This window comes from Phasianus colchicus, chromosome 8, assembly GCF_987193195.1.
Source record: "Phasianus colchicus chromosome 8, bPhaCol1.hap1.1, whole genome shotgun sequence".
In the NCBI taxonomy this organism is placed as follows: Eukaryota; Metazoa; Chordata; class Aves; order Galliformes; family Phasianidae; genus Phasianus; species Phasianus colchicus.
The window spans coordinates 26,171,312-26,184,144 of NC_143443.1; the positions used below are offsets into that span (position 1 = coordinate 26,171,312).

Sequence of the window (12,833 nt, forward strand, 5' to 3'; positions counted from 1 at the left end):
ATCAGGAATCTGAGTTAGTTACCCAATTATTCCTTTTATATCTAATATTGAGCTTTAGTTTTTTTTCTGTTTCAAACATTATGAGTTCTTCTTTCAGTAAGCATATTCTTATACTGCCATTCAGCATTATGGACAATGCTCTGATGAGGCTGCACACAGATTTTTCAGAAGACAGATCAGAAGACTGCAGAAGAGAACATTCTCCCTCTGGTGAAGGGTGGGATGAGCTCATACCAGCACTTACCTTGCAGTAGCTCGCTCAGCCACTAGATGTCTTTGTGCACTGCCTAGCAATCCAGAGTACTGTTCCTGGTGTCCGAGGTCAGGCTGATTTTGAACCAAAGTTGCACAGAAGCCTTCTTTTGTCCACTGTATCTTTTTTTTAAACTTAATAATTGCCCTGTGTCCAGGAAGAGCTATAATTCCATGATACTGCCAACTCATCCTGTGCTGCCAAGGGTTATATAAGTACTCAGTACATCATAACAATAGACAGAAGTACTGGCCTGAGAGCTCCACAGGCATAACCCTCTGTGTCACCAAATCCCTTCCACAATCTGTCACAAAGCATAGACAGAACTGACAGCTCCTGTCAGGCCTTTTCATAACATCTGCGCTGTTCCTAGCACAAGGAAGCTCTATGTGCATTTCTTCACTGTCTATGCTGGATACACACATAAGGGTGGAATTTTCTGGTTCCTGCCCTTCTTCAGGCTGTCAAACTCAACGCATCACTGACTGCAAGAGAAGGCAAAGCAAGTAACAGGTTGGAAACTTTTATTCAATAATCAGTCCTGCTGTGTGGGTAGAATCTTAGCAACTGGAACCCAAGTATGTAAAAATACTGAGTTTTCACAGTGAAAAAAACAGACCATATAAAATATTCCAGTATTATCTCTTATAACCATTATTTCAAGATCCTCCATTTCAAAAGCAACATGCTTGCGTATTTCATTTGCTTTCTATTCTCAACCTTCCCCTCTCCCTCAAAAACTGTTGAGACAGTAATCTTTCTTTCCCTCCCATTACCCGCACGTAATGGGAAGGAGACAAACACTAAACAAAATCCCCCTCCTGATTTCCAAAGAACTTTCTCCCAGTGGTGTCAAGGGCCAAGAAGATGTAGATTGCTGTGACACCGAGCAGTCCTGATGTTCCACATACCAAAGACAACCATGCTGCTACTGAACTCTGATTAGAGGCTCTGTCTCCCGGATGAGCCATCGAAGAGCTTCATGCCGACCCTGCCTCTCCAGTTCTGCTCCAATTACTTCCCGGCACTTTTGATGATAGTCATTCACCCAGTTGCACTAGAGAAAAGGAGGGATACAACATTCAGTACAAACACAGAATAGCTGGTGGCTGTACACAACTATGAAGGCAAAGACATTAGTAGGGCATTGTGCCCTTTGGGACTGGGCTGTGAGACTGGGCTGGCATCCTGTCCCAGAGACAGATCCCCAATGCATTCAAGTGACTTGCAGATTTGATAAGGGAAGGAACTGAAACAGTTAGCCCTGGGTTTTCAGAGGTGCTAAAGTTCAGTTCAAATGACTAGTATTTAAAATCTGCAAATCACTGCCTCCAATATGTCAGAATAGCTACCTTGGCACAGTCTAATTAAAAGCTTTGCACATTTGTAACTCTGAACAATGCACTGCTGAGATACAAGTTGCCCTATGATCTCAACAGGTAACCTTAAGGTAAATCTTGGCACTGTTCACAGTCCTCTTCAGATAAAGGAAACGCAAATGGAATTATCATTCAGAATAGCAGGATAAGCTGAAGAAAAATGAACAGTATGATAAAAATCAGCATGAAACATACCAAGGTGAAGGTAATGGGAAATGTAAAGAGAAAGCTATGGTATAAAGCTATTTAGGAAATAAATGCTGCTGAGCAAGTATGACTGATGTCTGCCCAGAGGCCATATGCGCTGCAAAACGTGGCACTGCTGAATGGGATAGATCATGATCAGATACAGACAGCAACATGGGACAGTAATTAGTATAAGTCTCTGGGGAGACAGCACCAGAGTCTGAAAATGAAGGCAGGAGCAGAAAAAGACAACACATGAGAACAGCAAATACCATATCAAAGCATCACTGGAAGGCCCTCACTGCCTTCATCACAGAATAATTCAGATAAGAATTCTAAAGTCATCTATTCCACCCAACCACCCACAACTGGATCAAGTTGAAAATTAAGTCAGGTTCTTCAAAATTGCTCTCTGAATCTACCAGCTAAAACAGAGGACAGTGGTTCACGTAAATAGAACAAGACAGTTCTAATGTTATATAGAAAACAGTGGAAACGTGCTCTTTTCACTTACCTCTTTTTGTGTCAGCAAACTAACATCAATCATTTTTGTCTGAATTGGAACCAGCGTTAAGGGTTCAAAAGTCAGGCTTCCTCTGTTTTTGAAGTTGTACTGCAAAAGACAAATTAAGTTGCAAATTTTTAGAAGCCACTCTAGCAAGATCATACTCTTCAGATCATGTCATCACTGACCACTAGAAAAATACCCTCATATCATTCAGATGAGAAGGTAGCAACTTACCAAAAAGTTTTTCTCACAGATCAAAGAGATAATCTACACATAAATTTTAGTCTTTTCTTTCAATAGTCGCTTTCTAAAGGCCCTGTCCCAAGTCACAACTGTACAGGACTTGATGACCATACAGTAATTTCCAGTCTGGCATTTCTAAAAGCATATTCCAACCAGACCTGAAATTATTATGTCAAAATCTATCCGTAGTTTTGGTTCTACTGCCATGGGGGACTGACCTGAGATCAACTAATGCTACAGCAATAAATCCAAGTGGCTGCATTAAAGAAGGTTCTAGTCTTTGATACCCAGACAGAAAACATTTTAGAACAACTCTCGAATATGTATGTTAACCCATGGAAACTCCACGGAAGCAGAACTGTCTTCTGTGTCTCCATTAATAAAGAAGACTTAGAAACAGTCATCACCAAAGCAGGGTTTTGGTGAGCAGCAGTCTTGAGTAGGACTAACTGTCCACAGCACTGTCCCACCTCAAGTTTTATGACACGGAGTCATGAAGAAAGGTACAACCTGTGCAGGTCATTCACCTTGGTTTCAGCAGGGATCACGAGGACAACATTTTCTATTCGGATCCCGAAGGACCCATCCTCATAGTACCCAGGCTCTGTAGAAACAGACAATAATTAACTAAGACACACAGCTACACTATGAGAGTGCTTATTCCCTATGGCAAAACTTCCCCTTCATAGCTTTAGTTCACTGAGGTTGCTAAACAATCTTGACATCAGGCACCAGAGAGGCAAACAAATTTCTGACTCTACTTAATCTGCACAGAAGCCCCGAGCAAGGTGACAGCAGAAGTTCTCAAAGAGGGGAGAAACCAGACAGACAGCCCTCAAGCTCAGAGAGTCTCCTTCCAAGTCAAGAGAGAGCACCAAGTACATGTTCCAAGTACCAGAAACTCTGTAAACCTTCATCTCTTTATAAAAGGCACATAGGAAACACCCTTCCCTGAAATTATTTTAGAGTTCTCTCCTGACTTCCTGAAAGGACTTGGCAGCCCTGAAGGAATGTGAGTCTTTTAGTAAAACCCAGAAGGTTGTTAATTTCTTACTGGAAAAATAAGGCATGTATTAACCATCTCAAATTACCCATAGCATAACTCCTGAAAATCTGGTGTCCACCATGTTCTGTAGCCAGCTCTTCCACTGCAGAATGGGAGGCAGCATGCCAAAACTACTATGGTCAGCAGCACAGATCTGCTGAGGTTTGCACTTTACAAAGAAGGAAGCAGGCCTGCAGAACTCAACTGAAAAGATGCTTTGTGATGACACCTAAAATCAGAGTGTCTTTACCCAGAAAGCTTACGAGACAAAGTAACAAACTGAGGAGGCAGGACCAGAGCTTACAATCACATCCTCCCTTCACCACTGAGTTATTCCTCCTACATCTTAAGAACTTGGTCCCTCCCTCAATAGCCAGAAAGAACAGTCAATGTTAAATACCATCAGAGACGATCATGCCAGCCTCCAAGGGCTCATCTGCAAAGGTTTTGTAGCTAATGCCGCAAGGACCTTCATGTACATTTAGGAAAGAGCCAACTCCGTGTCCTGTCCCATGCAGGTAATCCAAACCACAGTCCCACAAGGCAGAACGGGCAAAGGAATCTAGAAGGTGACCTGCAGGCCAAGGGGAAAGACACACATGGAAAGATAACTTGATTAACTCAGACTCAAGTCAGGCTTCCTCACAGATTGCTAGTCACATCAAGGGTTCAAACCTGGAAAATGCGCAAAGAAAACAAAATTTTAAAAAGGGGAAAAACAAAACAAGTCATTGGTTTGTCAGGAGTTACAGAGCAGAAGTCTGCCATTCAAACTCATCCTCATTGAAAGAACCCCTCTCCCATTCGAGTCGCACAGCTCTTCAGAACACAGCCTGCAAAATGTTGCACTGCTGCTTGCTTTACTTGGGTTTTCAGGAAAGAATCTAGTAGTTAAACGGCCCACAGAGAATTCAGGCAGCTACACAAAGAGAACTTCGTGTGGAAGACCTGGCAATTCTACTTGGTGAACTAACCAGCCAGACCTCTGGCCTGAATGTCATCACTTCATGCTGTTTCAATCAGAATGCAGGAGATTTCTGTTGCCTGCATGTGAACATCAACCATGTGCAAGTGCTGACACTCTCTGTACTGCTCACTTCAGTTGGAATTTCTCATACCAGCAGCCAGATGCTTTTTCCTTACATACATAACAATGTGAACTGGAAGCCACCCTATAAAGAAGCACGCTAATGTCAAGTTTCTGACTAGAGAGAAAAGAGCTTGCAGCATTCACCAGCAGTGAATGTGTATCACATGTTCTCCCGCACAAAAATCAAATCAGCTCCTCTGTATGTTATTCTCCCACACTGCTCACTGATGAAAGAGATTCCACATTAACTGGAAGAGAATTAATCTTTTTGAACTGGAAAGCGACCTATCGCTTTGATAAGTCTTAGAATAAAAGCATAAAGACAATCTCAGAGCACAAAAAAGCCACAGATGTGCTAGGAATGCTAGTCACTGAGGAACATCGCCATCACCCTAGAAACAAAGCACTCAGAATACCCTTCAGACTTCTCTCTCTAAATTTTCAGCACTGGTGGCTGCTAAAAGAGGGGGAATCAATAATCCAGAATCCAACATGCTGTGATGGAAACAGACACAGACAGTTACACCAACATCTGCCTAACGCATCAGGACCTATCAATCACAATGCTGCTTTCACATCATTTAATGGTTCTCCAGAAGTCACCGTCATGGTCAAACACTCCAACTCATCAACCTACCTTTGGTTCCATTTGGGAAAATGGCTGCACTCACAGCTATGTGTCCCTTCAGGACATAGGTGAAGCATTCCTGCCAAAGAAATGCATACTGTAAATAAAAAGGGAGATACAAAACATTGCCCTTCTCTGGAACAGAAAGGAAGACTGCATCTGGCAGCAAAATGCGAAGAATATGGAAAGACCTGCTCATTTCCTCCTATGACGACGCAGTGCAAAAGCAAAGCATGAGCAGAAAAGAGTTTAAATTACTCTGAAGATCTTCCTCAGTTAATATGGACAGTGCCACAAACTCAGATTGCAAGTTTAGCAGAAGGATTCACCTGATCTGTGTGACTGATTTTCTTTGTGGCTAAGAGCTTCGCTTCATAAGCATATCCTATTTTCATCACTGAGCAAACTACAATAATTGGGTGTTAATTAAAGAAACAATTTAAAATAAAGAAAATTATATTGCTGAATTTCCAACATGGACCTCCTCAGAGCAGTCTGAGACTATTTTTTGATGAAATATACTAGGCACAAACCACTAATGCAGCTCTACATTAGACACTGAGCTTTAAGCTAAATTAAACTCCTGTAATACCCCATTTTGGGCAAACCAGTAATGTGTATCCTCAGCCCACTCATTTTATTACTTCGTAGAGAAGACATGCTATTTAGTAAATGAGAGGTGTATGTTTTGAGATAAAAAAGTGTCATTCTCTAAACACTTTATATTCAAAAAGTTCAAGTCAGACAGCTTCTTCTTCAGTCTTAATCAAAACGCTGTCACTTTCATTAGTAAAGAAAAGTACTTGATAGATCCCTTAGACAACATAGCAATGAGGCACATCACTAAATTTAAGCCATCATCATGATTAATCATCTCAAATAAGGGTCAAATTGCAAAACACACTGAGACGGCAACCTACCTTTTCATAGGCTGATGGTGTGCCAAAATGCATTGTTCTGGTCACATCTGTTGTACCATCTCTTCCAGAGGCAAAGATTTGGGAAGCAAAGGAATAGGAGAAAATTAAGATCAAAGTGAAAATGCATTAAAAAAGCAAACAAGACAACAGTCATACTGCAGAAAAACAACCAGTCTAACCATTGGGTAAAGCTATCTGCTCTCTACTACATAAGACTGATTCTATAAAAGATCCTGATCCGAAGAATTCCTGAACACGCACATTCTCTTTCAAACCTAAGGATCTCAAAGTTCTTCTCAAATTAGAATCTAGACTGCTCATAAAAATCAAGTAAATTTGGGGTTTAGCAGCTGGTACCTGCCCACTGGGAACACAAAGAGAAGGCCAAATTTATCTTATTGTATGAAAAATGATACATTAGCAGCTCGAAAATATATGTTTATGTACAAATTACAGCCAACAGCTTAGAAGAAGGATGTGTAAGCAGGTTTAGAGTCCTTTTCATCCTCAAAATGCTTTATGCTAAGACTACTAGAAATTATCCATCATTTGGATAGGATTTAGTCTGAAACATTAAAAACTTCCTTATGCAGATATTATTTTGAGCCTGCTGTCAAACACAGAGGCTTCTGAAATAATGAGTTACCTTTGAAACATTCTCTGCTGTATCAACATTCTTCCCAGCACATACAGGCCATAGACACAAAGAACTCACAGTTTAACTTCTCAGCGGTGACAAGCTGAGCATCCCTGTCACAATGCTCTGCTGAGTGTCATTGATGTCCAGCTTACATTCTATTCAAAGACTTGCTTTTCACAGTGGCACCAAGGAAAATTGCTAATTAGGCCATCAGAGGGGTGGGGTAAAGATCTCATTGTAAAAGCCTTATCAAAGGATGTCTGCATGGTTCATTTTCAAAGCTCTTCCTGACTGACAAAACAAAAAGGCACAGCTCTCAGAGGTACAGCCAGGTCTATCCTGCATCTCTCTGAACAAACCACTTCTCATATATTTACACTGGTTGAAAACACTACTTCCTTCATTATCTGTGGAGTCCGAGCTCCACAATAAACAGCTGCAGAGAACTGAGGCCACTGCCAACAGAGCACAGTGCGTCAAAAGACATGACACCTGCCCAAAAACATACCTGAGACCTAAGTGGCCACTGGGATAAGAAACTTTGCACCTGAGTCTCTCAAAGAATGCCACAGGGCAGTGCTGTCCTGCTCCTTTGCCCCACTTTCTGACCTCAGTATCAAACAAATCATTACCTTCTGCCCACATCCTGGGAGGGTAAGTGCCTTACTTAGCTGAGCAGGCTGCTGTGTGGACAGCCAAAGGCTAAACTTGGGTAGCCAGAGCTCCTCCCAACTCCCCACAACTCTAACATGATCAAATCAGTGAGCAGAGGTGCAACAAACAGAAACGTGCCCCACCAGCTAAAGCACAGCTACCATCACACCAACAAAAGGACTCAGAGAAGCCCCAGCCAGCCACCCAGAAAGTAGCTCAGTGCCTTCTAGCAGGGATCAGTCATCCACTGACTGATGTTCTTGGCTACACTCAGAATCCCAGAGTCTTCCTTCACATGGGATACAATAAGCAGCCTCCCTGTGAAATGGCACTGCAGTCAAAATTATACATCACCATGCTTGCCAGAGCAACTGTGAGCTGACTCTGCAGGGCAGTCACTAGGAGTAGAAAACATAGTGGTTCTGTCCCATTCATCCCACTCACTTGTACTGTGCTCCTGAGTCCAGGAGGTAGATCTCGTTGACAGACAGCGTTCTGTTGGTCTCAGGAACTGGCCTGTTCAGTTAAATACAAAGTTGTTTGGTCCACAGTTTTAAGGCCTCCAACTCATATCTATAACCCAGAAGCCTTACCAGGTGCTCACATGGATGCATCAGTCCTGATTTTTTATGGCAATTACGGAAATCTAACACATGGTATACCAGAAATCATACTAAGAGTTTATTTTCTACAGTAAATAGCACTAAAGTACAGAGAATAGATTTCTTGCTTCCAGCAAAGCCCTCAACATCTGTTCCTGGACATACTACAGAACAGTTTGCACTTCATATTTGTCCTTCTCAGACTTCTACCCACAAAAAAGCCTTTTTCCATGGCCCCTGAGCAGATCAACATCATAATACATGCATGCTGCCAGCAGGGAGAGATCTTTACTTAGTATGCATGGAAGCTCTGGTGGAATAAAATAAGACGGCAAACAGTGACTACATCTCCCTGGAGTACTCTTGTGACTCCACAAAGAAGCTAGACAACTCACTCCAACTATGTTTGCTGATGGATGAAAGAAGAAGCAGTGTTTCTCTTACTTGTAATGAATGATGGCTCCATTTGGACCAGTGCTTGATATAGTAGCAAAACTCAATTCAACAAAGTCTTTCTGTTGGCTGAAAGAAAAGATGGTGATCACTACAGCACAAGCAAGAGGAATACAAAAGATGAAGTGAAACTGAGGACAAGGCCCTCCATCTCAGCCTTCCTCTTAGCCAAGTTAGCTGCCTGGGCAAGAAACACTTTGGTAGGGAAACCATACAGATTCCAGTCCTATCCTTTCAACAATATGGAAACATTTTCCACCTCTATCCTTTTCTTACATGTAAGGTTACCACTCATATCACCCAGGGAAGAGATGTCCTGAACAATTTCTTCTTTCTATTTACTTCTAGGCATTTCTAGAGATCCTGTTAGATATACACTGGAGTATCTCTCAATACTAATTTTCCATCAGGAGAGGATGAAATCAAATGCTTACTTGAGCTCCTCTGTGGTAACAAAGCAATAGTCTTATACTCAAGTGTCATAACCTGCAGCACTCCTCACTGCTATCTCAAAAGGAAACCAGATAGGATCCACTGGGCTGAGATTTGTACCTCCCAAGAGACCCAATTCTTCCCCCAACTCTTTCAAATGTTCAAGAAATGCTGGAGTTATGGTTTGTCCTCAGGTGAAACATACCTGCAAGTGAGCTGGATTTCTACAGAATAAAATAGTAACAAAGGATAAAACTGCCCTCAAGAAAATAAAACAGGGGATTTACTTTTTACCTGCGAAATTCCTCTGCTTTGTCTGCAGCAATTATTTCTGTCACTGTTCCCTTTGGAACCTAGTGGACAAAGATGCAGGTTGAATTAGTACACCAACAAGCAAAGAAAATGCTGCATGCTTCGGCAGCGGGACCCCCTCTGAGCATTATGAAACCCAACCTCAAAGTGGCCCGTTTCCAGGTTTTCTGTCCTCATTCCTCAGTAACTACAAACACAAACCCAGCAGTACTGTACGTGACATGTGAGAAGCAGGAAGCTGCTCAGGGCATGACTGCTGAACCCTGCCCAGGGACCACTTAGTGCAGTATTGATTTCACTGAGATACGCACAAAGTAACAGCTCACAAGGCAACATCTCTTCAAATACAGGTTACAGTAAGTTTAAACAGTCTCATCCATTTCAACAGAATATGGTATTAGCAGAAATTTTATGCCTCTAATCTAGAGATGGAAGCAGTTGCAAGAAAAACAAAGGATGTTACATTTTACATTAAGCATTTGATAAATCAAAACCTGTGACCAATTAAATCAACCTCCCCTGGGTTGAACAGGCAAAAGAGGACAAGGGATAGGTCTCATAGCCCTTGAAACAGGTTTCATGAAGTTCTCAGATGTGAAAAGGCACCTTCTGGAAGGCACCAAATCATTTCCACAGCTGAATTCAATGGATGCAGACAAGCAAGAGCATACAAGCAGCACAGCTTTATAAGTTACTATGTAACATCTGGAACTCTATCTTCACTATGTACTTTTTAACTCAGCCTTGAGACAAATGAGTGATTTCATTTTATTTCATTTTTACTGTACATGGCATGACTGCGCCTCTCCATTCTTAAATACCAGCTCTGTCCATGCTGCCAGTCAATGCTGAAATCGTTGGAATACCTATGTAGTATTGCACCAAAACAGACATTATCTTATGTTTTGCACTACTAAAGCAGCACAAGATAGTGATCAACACTACGTTAAGCATATTCATACCACTGCTCACCTGCTCTGGTTTTGGTCTTTGTAAAATAAACAGGAATATATTTTCAACAAAATTTATTCAGCCTTGGATAGAAGCATAATTGAATTTCCCCAGACCAAAGAGAAGAAACCCGACTTATTTCCCCACTTGTATCAAAGGCATTATAAAGAATGTTAAAAATAGTCTACACTAATGGAGAATTTTACTAAGCAATAATGTTTCCAACTTAATAATAATAATACACACCTCCTTCTCCAGCCAGTTAAAGAGCTCACACAGGGCAACAGCATCTTTAATCTGTGTTAAAATAAGCACATGAAAATGCAATTGTGAAGAAAAAAATATCAAGCCTCAGTACAAATACTGCTCTTGACAAAGCAGTTCAACCTGCAAATTTCAGATATACAAACTAAGAGATAACCTGGTCTTCCCAGCTTCTGCATCCTGTAATTACTGAAAGCACTGGAAACATATGAGGACAAATATATAAATGTTAATACAGGTTTTCAGCTGGGATGCATCTTACTCTGAAGAATTACCAAGTACTCAGCAAACACTGGCTGTATGATTTTGAAGTGTCTTTTATGCATTTCAGCTCATCAGAGGTAACCATGCAACACATCTGGCCATGCAACAGGGGAACATGCCCTTCTCTGCTCAGTACTTTTTCTTCCTTATTAAAACAAACAAACACTGAAATAAGAACTAGCAGATCCCAAGAAAATAACAGCAAATATGAGAAAAGCCCAGAACTGTCAGCTCTGCTTTCACTAGCACATTTCTCCTGTTGTGAAACCTTCTGCTTTAAAACTAACACAAAATAAACAGCAGAAAATTTCAGCTCCACTGTGAACTTGTTTCACAGGAAGCTTCTTTGCTTGAAAATGTGAAACATTCTGGGAAATTGGAGTCATTTCCAGAATGTCACAATGGTAATGCAAAAAGAGAACACTCTGAGGACATTAGCTGCTTTTGACAATTCTGGCCTGTATTTTGCACCATGTGTCAATAACTGTTCTATGCTCTTTAAGCCATGTTTATTCAAGTGGTAATAATTTTAAGATTTCAGTGAGACCAGCAATAGAACTATCAGCAGAGAAAAAACATCCCTTTGAGGGCTCAGATTCTAAACACTTCAAGTCTGCATGGTCTTCCAACAGAGCAAGGTTAGCTCCTTGTGCAATTAAAATGTTGCTATCTTCGCTCCAAGGGAACTCTAACCAATCATAAAAGATGTGTTTCAACAGCAGTAGGCAACCTTTTTTAATCTGCCATCCAAATGAGTATTTACTTTTTAAATCCGAAACGCTAAAATTGAAAGGAAAATGCCATTTCTTCGCCTGAAGGTAAAGCAAACCTCCTGCCATGTGCAAGGAGGCTCTCAAGGCTTCACTTACATGTGCTCTTCTCATGCCTTCTGTTTCCAATGCATTCTTCACAGCTTTTGCAATGCAGATGGGGGTATATGGGGTGAGGTACCGGTAAGCCTGCAGCAGAAGGACAGGATTACTTGTGGATTAGTCAGACTATGTAATCCTACAGGTTTAATAACTCAGCTGGCCGCAATTCATACTTTGGCAGTCTTTCTCAACCTTCAGCACTGAGATACTGATTGCATACTGGGGAATAAAGAACAGGAACATCATCTGACTAAAGGAAAATCAACCATCACTCAGGGTAATCCAGGGAACTGAAGGGTTAACAGCATATCACGAAGCAGGATCAAGACTGCATATGCCAAATATCACATCAATATCTGAGCTATGGCTTTCCTGTTAATGCTGTACCCTAAAGAACCAGAGACAGCCAGGGAGAAAGACCAATCCCAGGGACTCGGGTGGCATTTCAGCTATGAAAAGAGATCTCAATAGCCACCTTGACGTGTTACCTTACTGCTAGCATCAGGAAGCAAAGGGTAGCCAGCCCAGGAACTGAGAGCTGGAGCTGAACATGGAAAGCCCCCTAAGGGTCTGGCTCTCACAGCAGAGAGCACCACTACTACTAACAATCAGCAGCTCTGGCAAATACTTCAATAGCTCAAAAAACATGAGAAGACTTTACAAAGCTGAACTTTACATACTATCCTCTTCTGAAAGAAGCTTATGTCAGTGGTTTGAGACAAAGCTTTCCTGTGTATCAAGAACTAGTAACTGATTCCTTTCCACTGTGCACTTCCCCAAACACCTGTCCTTAGGTTTGAATGCTTAGCTGGTTCTCTGCACATGTTCAGAAATTCACTGAAGTTCCTTGTCAAAGCTTTACCATGGTCAGTATCAAAGAATGGAACAAAAGTGAAGTCTTTTGCTCCACAGTCCTCCGTTCTGCCCCTATAAGGGGGGTGAAATAGGATGAGCACCTATGCAAGCAAAGTCCAAGCAACACACTGTTTTCATGTTCTCAGTACACCAACATACAAATAAACACCACTTGTATCTGTAGGGAAGGTACAGCAGACCCTCAAAGACCAAATTTGCAGCTTCCAAATTCTTAAATTCTTTTAGCAGAAACATAGCACTACTTTAGGCAGAAACTGAATT

General features: G+C 41.5%; 1 protein-coding gene across 4 annotated transcripts in view; it reads right to left on the minus strand.

Annotated features, from left to right (window-relative positions):
- Positions 1 to 750: 750 nt before the first annotated feature.
- XPNPEP1 (X-prolyl aminopeptidase 1) overlaps positions 751 to 12,833 on the minus strand; it is a 29,728-nt gene continuing 17,645 nt past the window's right edge. For 3 of the 4 annotated variants that reach the window (XM_031597509.2, XM_090145487.1, XM_031597508.2), the window contains 11 exons: positions 11,694 to 11,783; positions 10,543 to 10,593; positions 9,328 to 9,386; positions 8,593 to 8,670; positions 7,991 to 8,062; positions 6,253 to 6,313; positions 5,342 to 5,411; positions 4,015 to 4,188; positions 3,097 to 3,173; positions 2,333 to 2,431; positions 751 to 1,310 (listed from right to left, as the gene is read on the minus strand). In XM_031597509.2, coding sequence (XP_031453369.2) covers positions 1,182 to 1,310; positions 2,333 to 2,431; positions 3,097 to 3,173; positions 4,015 to 4,188; positions 5,342 to 5,411; positions 6,253 to 6,313; positions 7,991 to 8,062; positions 8,593 to 8,670; positions 9,328 to 9,386; positions 10,543 to 10,593; positions 11,694 to 11,783 — 960 coding nt within the window. In that variant the 3' untranslated portion in view covers positions 751 to 1,181. The remainder of the gene's footprint in view (positions 1,311 to 2,332; positions 2,432 to 3,096; positions 3,174 to 4,014; positions 4,189 to 5,341; positions 5,412 to 6,252; positions 6,314 to 7,990; positions 8,063 to 8,592; positions 8,671 to 9,327; positions 9,387 to 10,542; positions 10,594 to 11,693; positions 11,784 to 12,833) is intronic. The other variant, XM_031597510.2, reaches the window with a different exon arrangement.